At 35.8% G+C, this 12,677-nt stretch overlaps 1 protein-coding gene across 1 annotated transcript in view; it reads right to left on the bottom strand.

The window, feature by feature from the left end:
• The window catches only part of NRG4 (neuregulin 4), a 118,972-nt gene that overhangs the window by 30,657 nt on the left and 75,638 nt on the right, over positions 1 to 12,677 (bottom strand). The window contains exons 3-4 of the mRNA XM_046652761.1: positions 12,141 to 12,290; positions 2,017 to 2,096 (exon numbers count right to left, since the gene is read on the bottom strand). Coding sequence (XP_046508717.1) covers positions 2,017 to 2,096; positions 12,141 to 12,290 — 230 coding nt within the window. The remainder of the gene's footprint in view (positions 1 to 2,016; positions 2,097 to 12,140; positions 12,291 to 12,677) is intronic.

The raw sequence follows: 12,677 nt of genomic DNA, 5'->3' as shown, positions 1-12,677 counted from the left end.
GGGAGCGAAGATTTCTCTTAGCCCATTCCAGCTCTTCCAAGGGGGGCCCAGTCTCTCCACCCTCTGTTGTATGGCTGCGTGGATCCCTCCAATGTTTTTTGTGTTGTGTTTGGATGTCCTCTGTTGGATTATGGACTTTTTTGTTGTTGTATATTGGAGGGGAGAGATTTCTGAGAGACCTCACTCCGCTATGCTGCTGACATCCTCTAACAGTTTTTAATGAAGTGTTCAGGGTTTTCTACATGTAGGATCATGTCATCTGCAAACAAAGATAATTTAACTTCTTTTTCAATTTGGATGGCTTTCCTGTTTTTTGTCCGATTGCTTTTGCTGTTACTTCCAGTACTATGTTGAATAGAACCGGTGAGAGTGAGCATCCTTGCTTTGTACTGGATCTTAGAGAAAAAGCTTTCAGTTTTCTACACTGATAATGATGTTAACTATGGGATTTTCATAAATGGCCTTTATTGTATTGAGGAAATTTCCTTTTATACTTATTTAAGAGTTTTATCATGAACGGATGTTGAACTTTGTCAAATGCTTTTACTGTATCTACTGAGTTTTTGTCTTTCACTTTGTTAACGTAGTATATCATATTGATAGATTTGCGTATGTTAAACCACAAAGTTGGTAATTTTTGATTGGATGTGAGACATGAATTTTACCTGTTGTGTACTGGATTCTTTTCTTTTTTTTGTGTGTTATTCAGCTTTGATCTGGGATGCAGTTATTTGGAAACAATTTGACTCTTTCAGTTTTTGCTTTTAAGGTTTGTTAGGCAAGACTAGAGCAGTGCTCAATGTAGTGCTAATTATTCCCCACTACTGGAGACACACTCTTCTGTGTACTCTACCAATGGCCCATGAATAATTAGGGGTTTTAGTCTTATTCTTGGGAACAGGCACTTTTCCTGGCCCTGTGTGAGTACTGGGTACTTCCTTTCAGTTGATTATTTTCCTAACCTCAAGTATTTTCCTACTATATATGTGTTGATTATTACCCAGCTGAATACTCTAACTGAAGCTCTCTTGGATTCTCTCTGCATGCAGCTCTCTCTTTCCCAATACTTTGTTTACTGAATTTTCAGCTTCATCTTCTCAACTCAGGGAATCTGCCAAGGTCAGACTGGGTTCCCCCACCCTATGTGAAAGCCTGGAACTTCTCTCAAGACAATAATCTGAGACAATCATTGGCACACCTCATGTGTTTCCCATCTCTCCGGGATCATGATCCTTTGTTTCTCAATGTCCAATGTCTTGAAAACCATTGCTTCATGTATTATATCTATTTTTTTATTGTTTCATGTAGGAGGTAAATCCAGTCCCTGTTACTCCATCTTGGCCAGAAGCAGAAGTCTCAAGACATTCATTCTTTCTTTTCTTTTTTTTTAAAGATTGGCACTTGAGCTAACATCTGTTGCCAATCTTTTTTTTTCCCCTTCTTCTCCACAATGCCCCCAAGTACATCGTTGTATATTCTACTTGTAGGTCCTTCTGGTTGTGCTATGTGGGACGCCACCTCAGCATGGTTTGATGAGCAGTTCTAGGTCCACACCCAGGATCTGAACTGGCAAACCCTGGACTGCCAAAGCGGAGTATGTGAACTTAACCACTCAGCCATGGGGCTGGCTGCTCAAGACACTCTTAACACATTAACTGGTCTACAAGTTTCCCAAAGATTTGCCTACGCTTACAGATAAAAATTCTTCCCTTCTCTATATACCAGCCCACTTCAAATTACCTCTGGAGAAACCTGTCCCTTACATCTGTGTAACACATTATTGCTAATAACATAATTTCACATAGTGAGATAACATGGTTTTCTTTGTGGGGAAAAAAATGACGTGTCAAATTGCTAATGAGAAATTCATCTTCAGGTGAAAAGGGGTAGTTAGTTCAAAACCCATAGAAAAATTCTTAGGGTCAACCTTTTTTGGATAGATCCAAATCCTTACATGTAACACCAACAATCTCATCGAGGGCTTTAAAATAAGCATTTCATTTTGAATTTACTTACTGTGGTGGGCGCTGGTACTGTTTGTCTCTACCAGGTTGATATCATACTGGACTACATTGGCTCTCTGAAGGTGGCCGTTCCTGACAGGAGGGAGGAAAGAAACACACAAATGGAAAATGGGTAAGTGGGAAAGGAGAAAGAAAATTGAAACTTGAACATTTAGAAGTTCATTTTCTTCTCCACAACTATCTGAAATTGTCAGGACTGGTCTGAAACTGTGCCCCATTATTTAACAAATTCACTAGGGCAGGTAGATCCATCTGTGGGGACTTCAGGTGTTGATAATACCACTTAGTCTCTTCCCTTTAAGACAGCAGAGCTATTGTATTTTAGTGTAATGTTTTTGTGCTCTTTTTAAAGAGGTTAGTTTTACATTATTAGTTGGGACCCTTTTATGACATGGGGTGGCTTTAGTCAACTATTCTATTAATGGCATTTAAAAATTTCATTTTGTACCTTTTTAAGGTTGAAGTTCATCAATCTTTTGGTCATCTGGTCAATTAATATAGGTTATAATTGTATTCAGGTGATCATGACAGTTTTTTAAAAACTACTTTTAATATTAAATAAGATCTTGGAATGTACACTTACTTTAATTTTTTTCAGTATGTCAGTGCCTAGAGTATTACATCAATGAAAATTAATTCAACCACTTTTATCATAGCTAAATATAACATGTTTTCTAAAAATACACTGGTTCCTCCTCATGAAACACTATTGATTTTAGCCTAGATTTCAGCATTAGTGGGGTATCATTTTGGACCTCATTCAGAGATGGCACTAATTAGTTACTAAATTTCAAAAGGCTGTCAGCTTAAAGCAATTTTAACCTCTACTGCCGAAAAACTATTATAGTAAACTGTGACTTGGCTTCATTCTTGAAAGCACCACATTTCTGATAGACAAATATATTTCATTTGGTCAGTATATAAAAGCTGAAATCTTATGTCTAGATTCTATAAGCAACAGCCAGTTGTTATTTTTCAAATTAATTCTGCTTTTGGCATTAAGACACATGCCTGTGCCCATGTCATCATGTAAAAATGCCTCTGCTTGTGTTGTCATTAAAAAATGGAAAATACACAGTTTCAAACATATTGTAACCCTATCTGGAAATTTTTCAAGGATGTTATTTTTGTAAGAATGTTAAGGACACTATTTTTCTCATTGATTAAATTTATATTCATTTTCCAAATGTTTAACTCTGTAATTAGCAAAAAGTTGTTTATTTTTAAATAAAGCATACATATAAAAAGAGTGGATAAAAACAATTACGTATAGTTTAAAAATCAGTAATAGACCCTTAAGCACATAGCACATTAGAAATAGACCATTAACATATCCCAGAAGCCCCATTCTGTTCATTCTCTAATTGCTTCCCTCTCTCCCCCAACCAGAGGTAACCACTATTCTGTATTTTGTGCTTATCAGTCTCTTCCTTTTCTTTATACTTTTACCACTTATATGTATGACCCTAAGCAAACACATTAGTTTTGTCTAGTTTTAAACTTTATATGAATGGAATCATACTGTTATGTTTTCTTATGTGACTTGCTTCTTTCATTTAAAATTATGTTTCTAAGATTCATTGAGGTTGATGTATGTAACTAGTTCATTTCTGCTCTTATAGATTATTCTTTAATATGAGCATATCTTATTTGTCCATTTTACTGTTGATGGGAACTTGGGTAATTTCCGGTTTTTTGCTATTATGAACAGTTCTACCATAAACTCCTGGTATACATATGTGAGAGTTTCTATAAGGTATATACCCAGCAGTGAAACTGCTGGGTTGTAGACCATGCATTTGTTTAACTTTACAAGGTACTTTCAAAGTGATTCAAAAGTGTTCAAAACTGTTTCACATTTGATATTGTTTGGGCCTTTTGAAAAAAGTTTTTGCCAACCTCACAAGTGAGATAATGGTATCACATTATGGGTTGAATTTGCATTTCCCTAATAAGATTGAGCATATTTTCATATGTTTAGCTTATGGAACTTTCATCTTCATCTTCTATAAATTTAATTATTTTTCCCATTTCTCTACAGGTTTACCTTTTTCTTAATGATTTGTAGGATTTGTTGATATAGTCAAGACATATATATACACACGTCTACTTTCACATGTTGCAAACATCTTCTTGTACTTTGTAGCTTTTTTAAAAGTGTGTCTTTTGATAACTAGAAGTCTTCAATATTAATACAGTCAAATTTATCAAGCATTTGTTTTATGATTTGTACTTCTTGAATTTTGTTTCAGAAATCTATCCCTACCTCCAAGGGCACAAAGGCATTCTTTAAACATTCTGAGAGTTTTCATTTTGCATTTCACATTTAGGTCTTTAAATCTAACTGTACTGATTTTAAGGTATGCTTTGAGGCAAAGATCCAACTTTACTTCCTTTCATGTGGATAAACAATAACGCCAACACCATTTACTGAAAAGTCCATTATTTCCCCACTGCTCTGCAATACCACTTCTGTCATATATCAAGTATCCACATATGCTGCTTGCTACATTTTTTGCAGATACCCCTTTTTTTCCCTAGTTGGTAAGAGTTTTTATTAAGAAGGCTAAAGACTTTTCTCTTTAAAATATAAACTAGATGAAATATATTAGTTAATATTTTAATTTTACAGCAACATTGCATTCCTGGAATAAACCCAAGATCATGATTTTTTTAACACATTGCTAGATCTGGTTGACTTATCATTAATCTTCTACATCTAGGTTAAATGAATAAAATTGGCCCATAATTTTCTTGTTCACATTGTGATGGTTAATTTTACAAGTCAACTTGGCTGGGCCACAGTGCCCCAATATCTGGTCAAACATTCCGATGTTACTATAAGGGTGTTTTTTGGCTGAGATTAATCTTTAAATCTGTACACTTTGAGTAAAGCAGATTGCCTTTCATGATGTGGTGGGCCTCATCCAATGGGTCTAAAGCCTTAATAGAACAAAGACTGACCTCCCTTGAGCAAGAAGAATTTCTGTCAGCAGACAGCCTTCAGATGAGAACTGCAACACTGACTCTTCTCTGAGTCTCCAGTTTGCCAGCCCATCCTGTATTATTTTGGACTTGCCAACCTCCATACTTGCATGGGCCTATTCCTTAAAATAAATCTCTCTCAGGGCCGGCCCTGTGGCATAGTGGTTAAATCTGGCACACTACGCTTCGGTGGCCTGGGTTCACATGTTAAGATCCCTGGCACGGACATACACCACTCATCAAGCCATGCTATGGTGGGAACCCTCATACAAAACAGAGGAAGATTGGCACAGATGTTAGCTCAGGGCTAATCTTTCTCAAGCAAAAAAAGAGGAAGATTCGCAACGGATGTTAGCTCAGAGCGAATCTTCCTCAAAAACAAAAACAAAGAACTCTCTCTCCACATCCTGTTGGTTCTGTTTCTCTGGAGAATGCTAATATACATACAGTCTATTATAGATTAAATTGTATCCCTCCAAAATCTGTAAATTGAAGCCCCAGCCTCCAATGTGACTATATTTAGAGAAAGGGCTTTTAGGGAGATAATTAAGGTTAAATGGGGTCAGAAGGGTGGAGCTCTAATCCGAAAGGAGTGGCGTCCTTTAAGAAGAGAAAGAGACACAGATCTCTCTTCTCTCTCTCTTTGCATGCACAGAGAGGAGGCCATATGAGGCAAAGCAAGAAGGCAGTCAACTACAAGCCAGGAAGAGAGGCCTCACCAGAAACCAACCCTGCTAGCACCTTGATCTTGGACTTCCAGCCTCCAGAACTATAAAAAGATAAACTTCTGTTGTTTAAGCCACCCAGTCTGTGGTATTCTCATATGGCAGCCCTAGCAGACTAGTATACTTGTCTTTGTAGGTTTGAGTATCAAAGTAATGCTAGTCTAAAAAAAGAATGGGTGGGTATTCCCTATTTTTCTATCCTTTGTAATAGCATGTGTTTGTTTATTTCCTTGTTTTAAAGAGTTCACCAGTAAAACTACTAACTCAATTTATTTAATGGTTACAGGATATTTCAGAAATACATTAAATATTTCTTCTTGAGTCAGTTTACAGGGCCAGTTTTGTTTTTTTTTTCCCCTGAGGAAGATTGTCCCTGAGCTAATACCTGTTGCCAATTTTCTTCTTTTTGCTTGAGGAAGATTGTCCCTGAGCTAACATCTGTGCCACTCTTCCTCTATTTTGTATGTGGGTTGCCACCGCAGCATGACTGGTGAATGGTGTATATCTGCATCTGGGATCCAAACCCACGAATCTGGGCCACCAAAGCAGAGTGCACCAAACTTAACCACTACACCATGGGGCCGGCCCTGAGAGCCAGGTTTTCAGGGATTTCTGCATTTAATGTAAGATTTCAAGTTTACCAGCATAAAGTTATACAAAATATTCTTTGATCTTTTTAATGTCTGTAGCACCTGGGTATTATTTAACTTTTAAAATTACTAATATTGTTCATTTGTGCCTTTTTTCTCTTTTAATTCTTGATAGAGATTTGTCAGTTTTATTACTCTTTCCAAAGAATCAAACTTTGGCTTTGTTGCTCCTCTCTATTATACCTATTGTGTGTTTATTTTCATTAATTCTTGCTCTTCATTATTTACTTCCTTCTAGTTTCCTGGGATTTATTTTGCTATTCTTTTTCTAACTTAGTGAGATGAATGCTTAAGTTATTTATTTTCAGGCTTTCTTTTCTAATATAAGCATTTAAGGCTATAAATTTTCCTCTGCTAGTTTATCTGCATCTCACAGATTTGTTAGATAGTCTTACTGATTTTTATCTTTCTTATAAATTTCTGAGAGTCATCATTAAAATTTAACTACGGGGGCTGGCACAGTGGCATAGCGGCTAAGTTCGCTCGCTCCGCTTCGGCAGCTTGGGGTCTGCCGGTTTGGATCCTTGGTCCGGACCTGCACACCACTTGTCAAGTCATGCTTAGCAGGCATCCTACATATGAAGTAGAGGAAGATGGGCATGGATGTTAGCTCAGGGCCAATCTTCCTCAGCAAAAAGAGGAGGAATGGAGGCAGATGTTAGTTCAGGGCTAATTTTCCTCAAAAAAAAATTTAACTATGATGCTGGCTTCGCCTATTTCTCCTTTATTTTTCAATTTTTATTTTTTGAGATTTTTCTAATAAGTGCATACACATTTAAAATTGTTAAATCTTCCTGATAAATTTTATGGTAAAAGATTATTTTGTCTAATATTTATGCAACTGTTTCACTTCTAAACTTTTTGTATCGTTTTAGAATTTAGATTTTAAAAAATATATGACTGTCTTTGTCTTTTACCTGGCATCTTTAGTACAATTATACTTAACAGAATTATTGACATATTTAGATTTAAATCTACCATGTTATGTCATGCTTTCTATTTATTCTTTTCTTCTTTATTTTTAATCAATTGATTATTTTTTATTCCATTTTTGTTCTTCCTCTAATTTGGAAATTATATGCTTTAATTTTTTTTCAATTGTTACCCTAGACATTTTAATAGTCATTCTTTTTTTTTTTTTCTTTGAAGATTTTATTTTTCCTTTTCCTCCCCAAAGCCCCCCAGTACATAGTTGCATATTTTAGTTGTGGGTCCTTCTAGTTGTGGTACGTGGGACACCGCTTCAGCGTGGCCTGATGAGTGGTGCCATGTCCGTGCCCAGGATCTGAATCGGCGAAACCCTGGGCTGTCAAACCAGAGCGTGTGAACTTAACTACTTCGCCACGGGGCCAGCCCCTAATATTCATTCTTAACATATCAGAGTCTCACATCAACCTATATATTTATCTTCCTCCCATTCAAAGACCTTAGCACACGTTAATTACAATCCTTCCAACTTATTTGTTATTACTGTCATATATTTTAATTTCTCTTTTCAAAGACATTAGACAACATTATTGTTAAAGTTTATACAATATTTATTTTGATTTAGTTACATAATGGCTTTCTCTGTTCTTTCTTCTGTCTTGCATTTCATATATGCCATATACGATCAATTTCCTCCTGCTTGATATACATCTGAGAGCAAACTCTCAAGTTTTGCTTATCTAAAAGTATCTTCATTTTACCCTGATTCTGGAAAGATGTTTTCACTGATAATGGAAATTTGGGGTTGACAGTTATTTCCAATGAATATGAAAATATCATTACTCCCTCTTCTGTTTTGGCTTCTTTCCTACAGAGAAGTCAGCTGTCACTTTAATTGCTGCATCTTTGAAGATAATCTATCATTCTTTTCTAACATTTTTGCAATTTCCTCTGAGACTGATGTTCTACACTTTTACTGGATTGTGCCCATATGTAAATTTATTTTTTATTTATTATGCTTGAAATTTGTTGGACTTCTAGAATCTGGATGATTTTCATCAGTTCTGAAACAGTCTCGGCCATTTACCTTTTCAAATACTAACTCTGCCCCATTCTCTTTCTTCCTCTGGAACTCTAACATATGTTAGACACTCTCTCTCTAGTCTCCATTTTTCTTGACTTCTCTTGACCTCTCTTTGATATTTTCCATTTCTTTTTCTCTCAGGATTACCTCGTGGGTAACTTCTTCTTATTACCTTCCAATTCATTAATTCTATTATGGTGTCTAATCTGCTGCATAAAACATACTATGTTAAAAAATTTTATTGAACTAAAACATATACTGCTTTTTAAAACATTATAATATTTTATTTATTGGAGTTCCATTTTGGTCTTTGTCAAATCTGCTTATTTACAAGCCTCTCATTTATTTTTTGATATATATTAAACATACATATTTTATGTTATGTTTCTGATTCTTCCAATAAATAAAGATTTTGAATATCTGATTCTACTATTAGTTGCTTCTGTGGGTTCTTATTCATGGTGCCTTTTTTTCTTGCATGTTTGGTAATCTTTATATACTATGAGATGCTTTTTAAAGTAAAGAAAGTGGGTTCTTCACGAATTAATTTGCATTTGCTTCTATCAGCCACCTGGGGCACTACCAGCCTGGATTATTTTACATTCTTAGCTTTTTTTCCCCCCTCAGACATTCAGACTGTGAATTCCGGATGCAAACCTATATATTTGTTATTGGAGGTTCCTTTTGTTCTTTCACTGAACACTACCTCTTGTTTTTATATACTCTTTTCCTTCTCTTTTACCTATACTTTCTCCCAAAAAGGTATTGTGTAGCCTGCTATAGGGTACTTAAGACTAGAAATATTCCTAAATTCTGGCTCAAGCCTGCAGAGCTACTGTGTCTTAGAAGGTCTCCTCTGAAACTCTGTTGATCAGTAGCACTGAGCACCTGTGGGGTACCATATACCACACCCCTAACAAACTCATTGGGTTGGCAAAGGAGTTTTATTTTTGGACAACTACCACAATATTAAAGTTCTATGGATTAAAAAAAAAAAAAACTCATAACAATTCCCATTGGAATGATTATTAAATTTCCTAATAAATCCTTTGGTCATTATATTAGATTTGTATTTCTAGCTCTCTGCCTTACAGGCATATGGTAGAATTGCATTTCCTGACAGCCCCTGTAACTGAGTAGACGATGCAACTCATTCTGGCCAGTGAATTGAGGCCAGACAGATCATTTCAATTCAAGTATGAAACCCTCCAGAGCTTTCTTTTCCCTCTGGCATAGCAACCAACAGCATTCAGGATGGTGGATGCTCTATCAGCTTGAGACTTTAAGTGACTATGATTAGCAAAACCCTCTCTGCCAAATCATAACAATAATACAGAATGAATGGGAAATAGTCTTTTATTTTTTTAAGCCACTAAACTGTTAGGGTTGATAGTTAATGTAACCAAACCTAGCCTACCCTGACTGACATTATAAAAAATATTTATTGTAGAGGCTGGCCTGGTGGCGTAGTGGTTAAGTTTGTACACTATGCTTTGGTCGCCTAGGGTTCACGGGTTCGGATCCCAGGTGCACACATATATACTGCTCATCAAGCCACATTGTGGTGGCGTTCCACATACAAAATAGGGGAAGATTGGCATAGATGTTAGCTCAGTGACAATCTTCCTCGCACAAAAACAGGAAGATTGGCAACAGATGTTAGCTCAGGGCCAATCTTCCTCACCAAAAAAATTTTTTAAAAAATTTATTATCTAATCAATAAGAGATGAAAAGGCTATATTTCCAACCAGGCACTAGAGTGATTAATGAGGGAATGAGTGAGTTGGTCTGCTCGTTAGTGTAAGAGACCAACAAAATGTTTAAAAGGATAGAATAAATTATTATACAGCTTTTTTCCAAACATTATTTAAAGTCAAGAGTAAACCTAATTCCAAACATGGGTATTCTAGTTATCCACTACTGGATAACAAATCAACTCAAACTTAGTGGATTAAAACAATTTGTCTCTTATGGCTCTGTGGGTTGACAGCTGGGCATTTTTTGCTTAGGGTCTCTGTGATTGCAGTTAACTGGCAGCTAAGTCTGGAGTCAACTAAAGGTTCCACTGAGCTGGATGTCTGGGATGGCTCATTCAAATGGCTGTTAGTTGACACTGGCTGTTGGCTGGGAGCTCAGCTGACACTGGTTCTTTGCGCTGTTTAGGCTTCTCACAACATGGTGCTGATTCTGCGAGAGAGCATCCAAAGTATGAGTGGCAAGAGGTGGAAGCTGCCAGGTCATTTAAAACCTACTGGGACAGCATTTTTTCCACATATTCTATGGTCAAAGCAGTCATAATGCCTGCCCAGATTCAAGGATTTAGAGAAATAAACTCTACCTCTTGATGTAAGAGTGGCAAGGTCACATTGCAGAAGAGCAGATGGGAATGAGAGATATTGTGGCTATCTTTGGGAAATACAATCTGATACAATGGACTTGTACTTAAATTTTTGTATCTGAAGTAGTCAGATGCTAAAATTATGAGATAAAACCTATTAGACTGCTTAAATGATATATTTTGGGATAAAATATATAATACCACACATTTTAAAGAGCACTCTCTCCAATTTTTAATTACTCCATGGTGTAAAGTAATTCAGAAGTGAGGATTGTATTATAAAATACAATTTTACATATGTGTTACCTTTCTTAGAACATAAACTTCTCAAGCCCACTTGCGTCTCTTTCATGATTACCTTCAGCTCCATTTTCCATTTTTATAAGTATCTATGATAGCATACAGTGTACATTTAGTAAATATTAAGAGTGACAGTTATGATACCAGATAACTTCTAAACTTAATAAATTCTATATTCACTTATTTTCACAAAATTTCAGAAAAAGTTGAAGACCAAACCTAATGAATGAAAGTAATCTTCACTGCATAGCATTGCTTCATATGAATAATGTTTCTGTATTTCTTATGAGTTACTAGTCTCCCCAAATTAATTGCTTGCTTATTTGTCTCTCTCTTCAAGTTGATTTAAATCTCTATGAAGTTAGGGAACATGTCTATCTTGTTCACCATTGTATTCTTTATGCTTAGCACAATGCCTGGCACATAGTAGGGACTACACAATGAATTGACCCCAGATATTAGCCATATGTCTTAAATTTACATTTACGGTGTTGTGTAAGTTGTTCTTTTCTTTCACAAGCAAAATTTATTACTTTTTTTGAGGAAGATTAGCCCTGAGCTAACATCTGCTTCCAATCATCTTTTTTTTTTCTTGCTGAGGAAGACTGGTCTTGAGCTAACATCCATGCCCATCTTCCTCTACTTTATATGTGGGACGCCTGACACCTCACAGCTTGACAAGTGGTGCGTAGGTCCACACCTAGGATCCGAACTGGCAAACCCCAGGCAGCCGAAGTGGAATGTGTGAACTTAACCTCTGCACCACTGAGCCAGCCCCTCAAAATGTATTTTAAGTGGACGTAGCCAAAATATTTAGGTATTTTGGGAATGATTACTTTAGTGAATGTGGGTCTACTTTACTAGTTTAGAGAAGTCAAGGTAAATAATGATGATGACAGTAACAAAGAACAAATAGAGACTGCTTAAGATCCTTTCAAAAAATGACTTGTTAATTTAATAACAATAACTATATTAGAGATATAACTCTAAACAGAAAACATTATCTGGAAAAATATCTAGAACTAAAGGGCATATCACTCGTTTAGTAGAATAACTACTTTATACATTATTTTTTTCTTTTTAAAAGCATGCTTCTATTTTGGTTACCTGCAAAGGAAGTAGATGGCTCCAATGATAAAAGTTCCTAGAAGAATAGCCAATGCCACGAAAGCTGCAAACAGGTCACTTTTAGTTCGGATGCTGAAGCTTGGGAGAAAAATCTCTTCACAACGAGCTCCTGTATAATTTTCAACGCATCTACAGAATAAAACTTTAGATAAAGAATTGCATTCTCTCTTCCATTAACTAATAGAGAAAGCAAATGGTTTCCAGCTGGTATAAAGAAAAAAGGAGACTAATTTTCAGATTTTGAACATAGAATAGGCATGCTCACAGAGCTACGGTTACTATAAAACAAATTAGCATATACAGTCTAATCTTTGCTATCTTCCTTTTCCAGTTTTCTAACTACTTAGAAACTCCAGAGATACAGAATATTCAGTCCTTTTATCTTCTAGATTTTTCAATGATATAATTATCCACACTTAAATTTATCTGAAATTTATTTTGTTATATCTGGTGTAGATGTGGGTCTAAATGTATTTTCTCTCAATATTGCTAATTGGTTATTCCAAATCCATTTAT

This window comes from Equus quagga, chromosome 2 (genome assembly GCF_021613505.1).
Source record: "Equus quagga isolate Etosha38 chromosome 2, UCLA_HA_Equagga_1.0, whole genome shotgun sequence".
In the NCBI taxonomy this organism is placed as follows: domain Eukaryota; kingdom Metazoa; phylum Chordata; class Mammalia; order Perissodactyla; family Equidae; genus Equus; species Equus quagga.
Note: the sequence above shows the minus strand (reverse complement) of the source record. Positions and strands in the feature narration are given on the sequence as shown.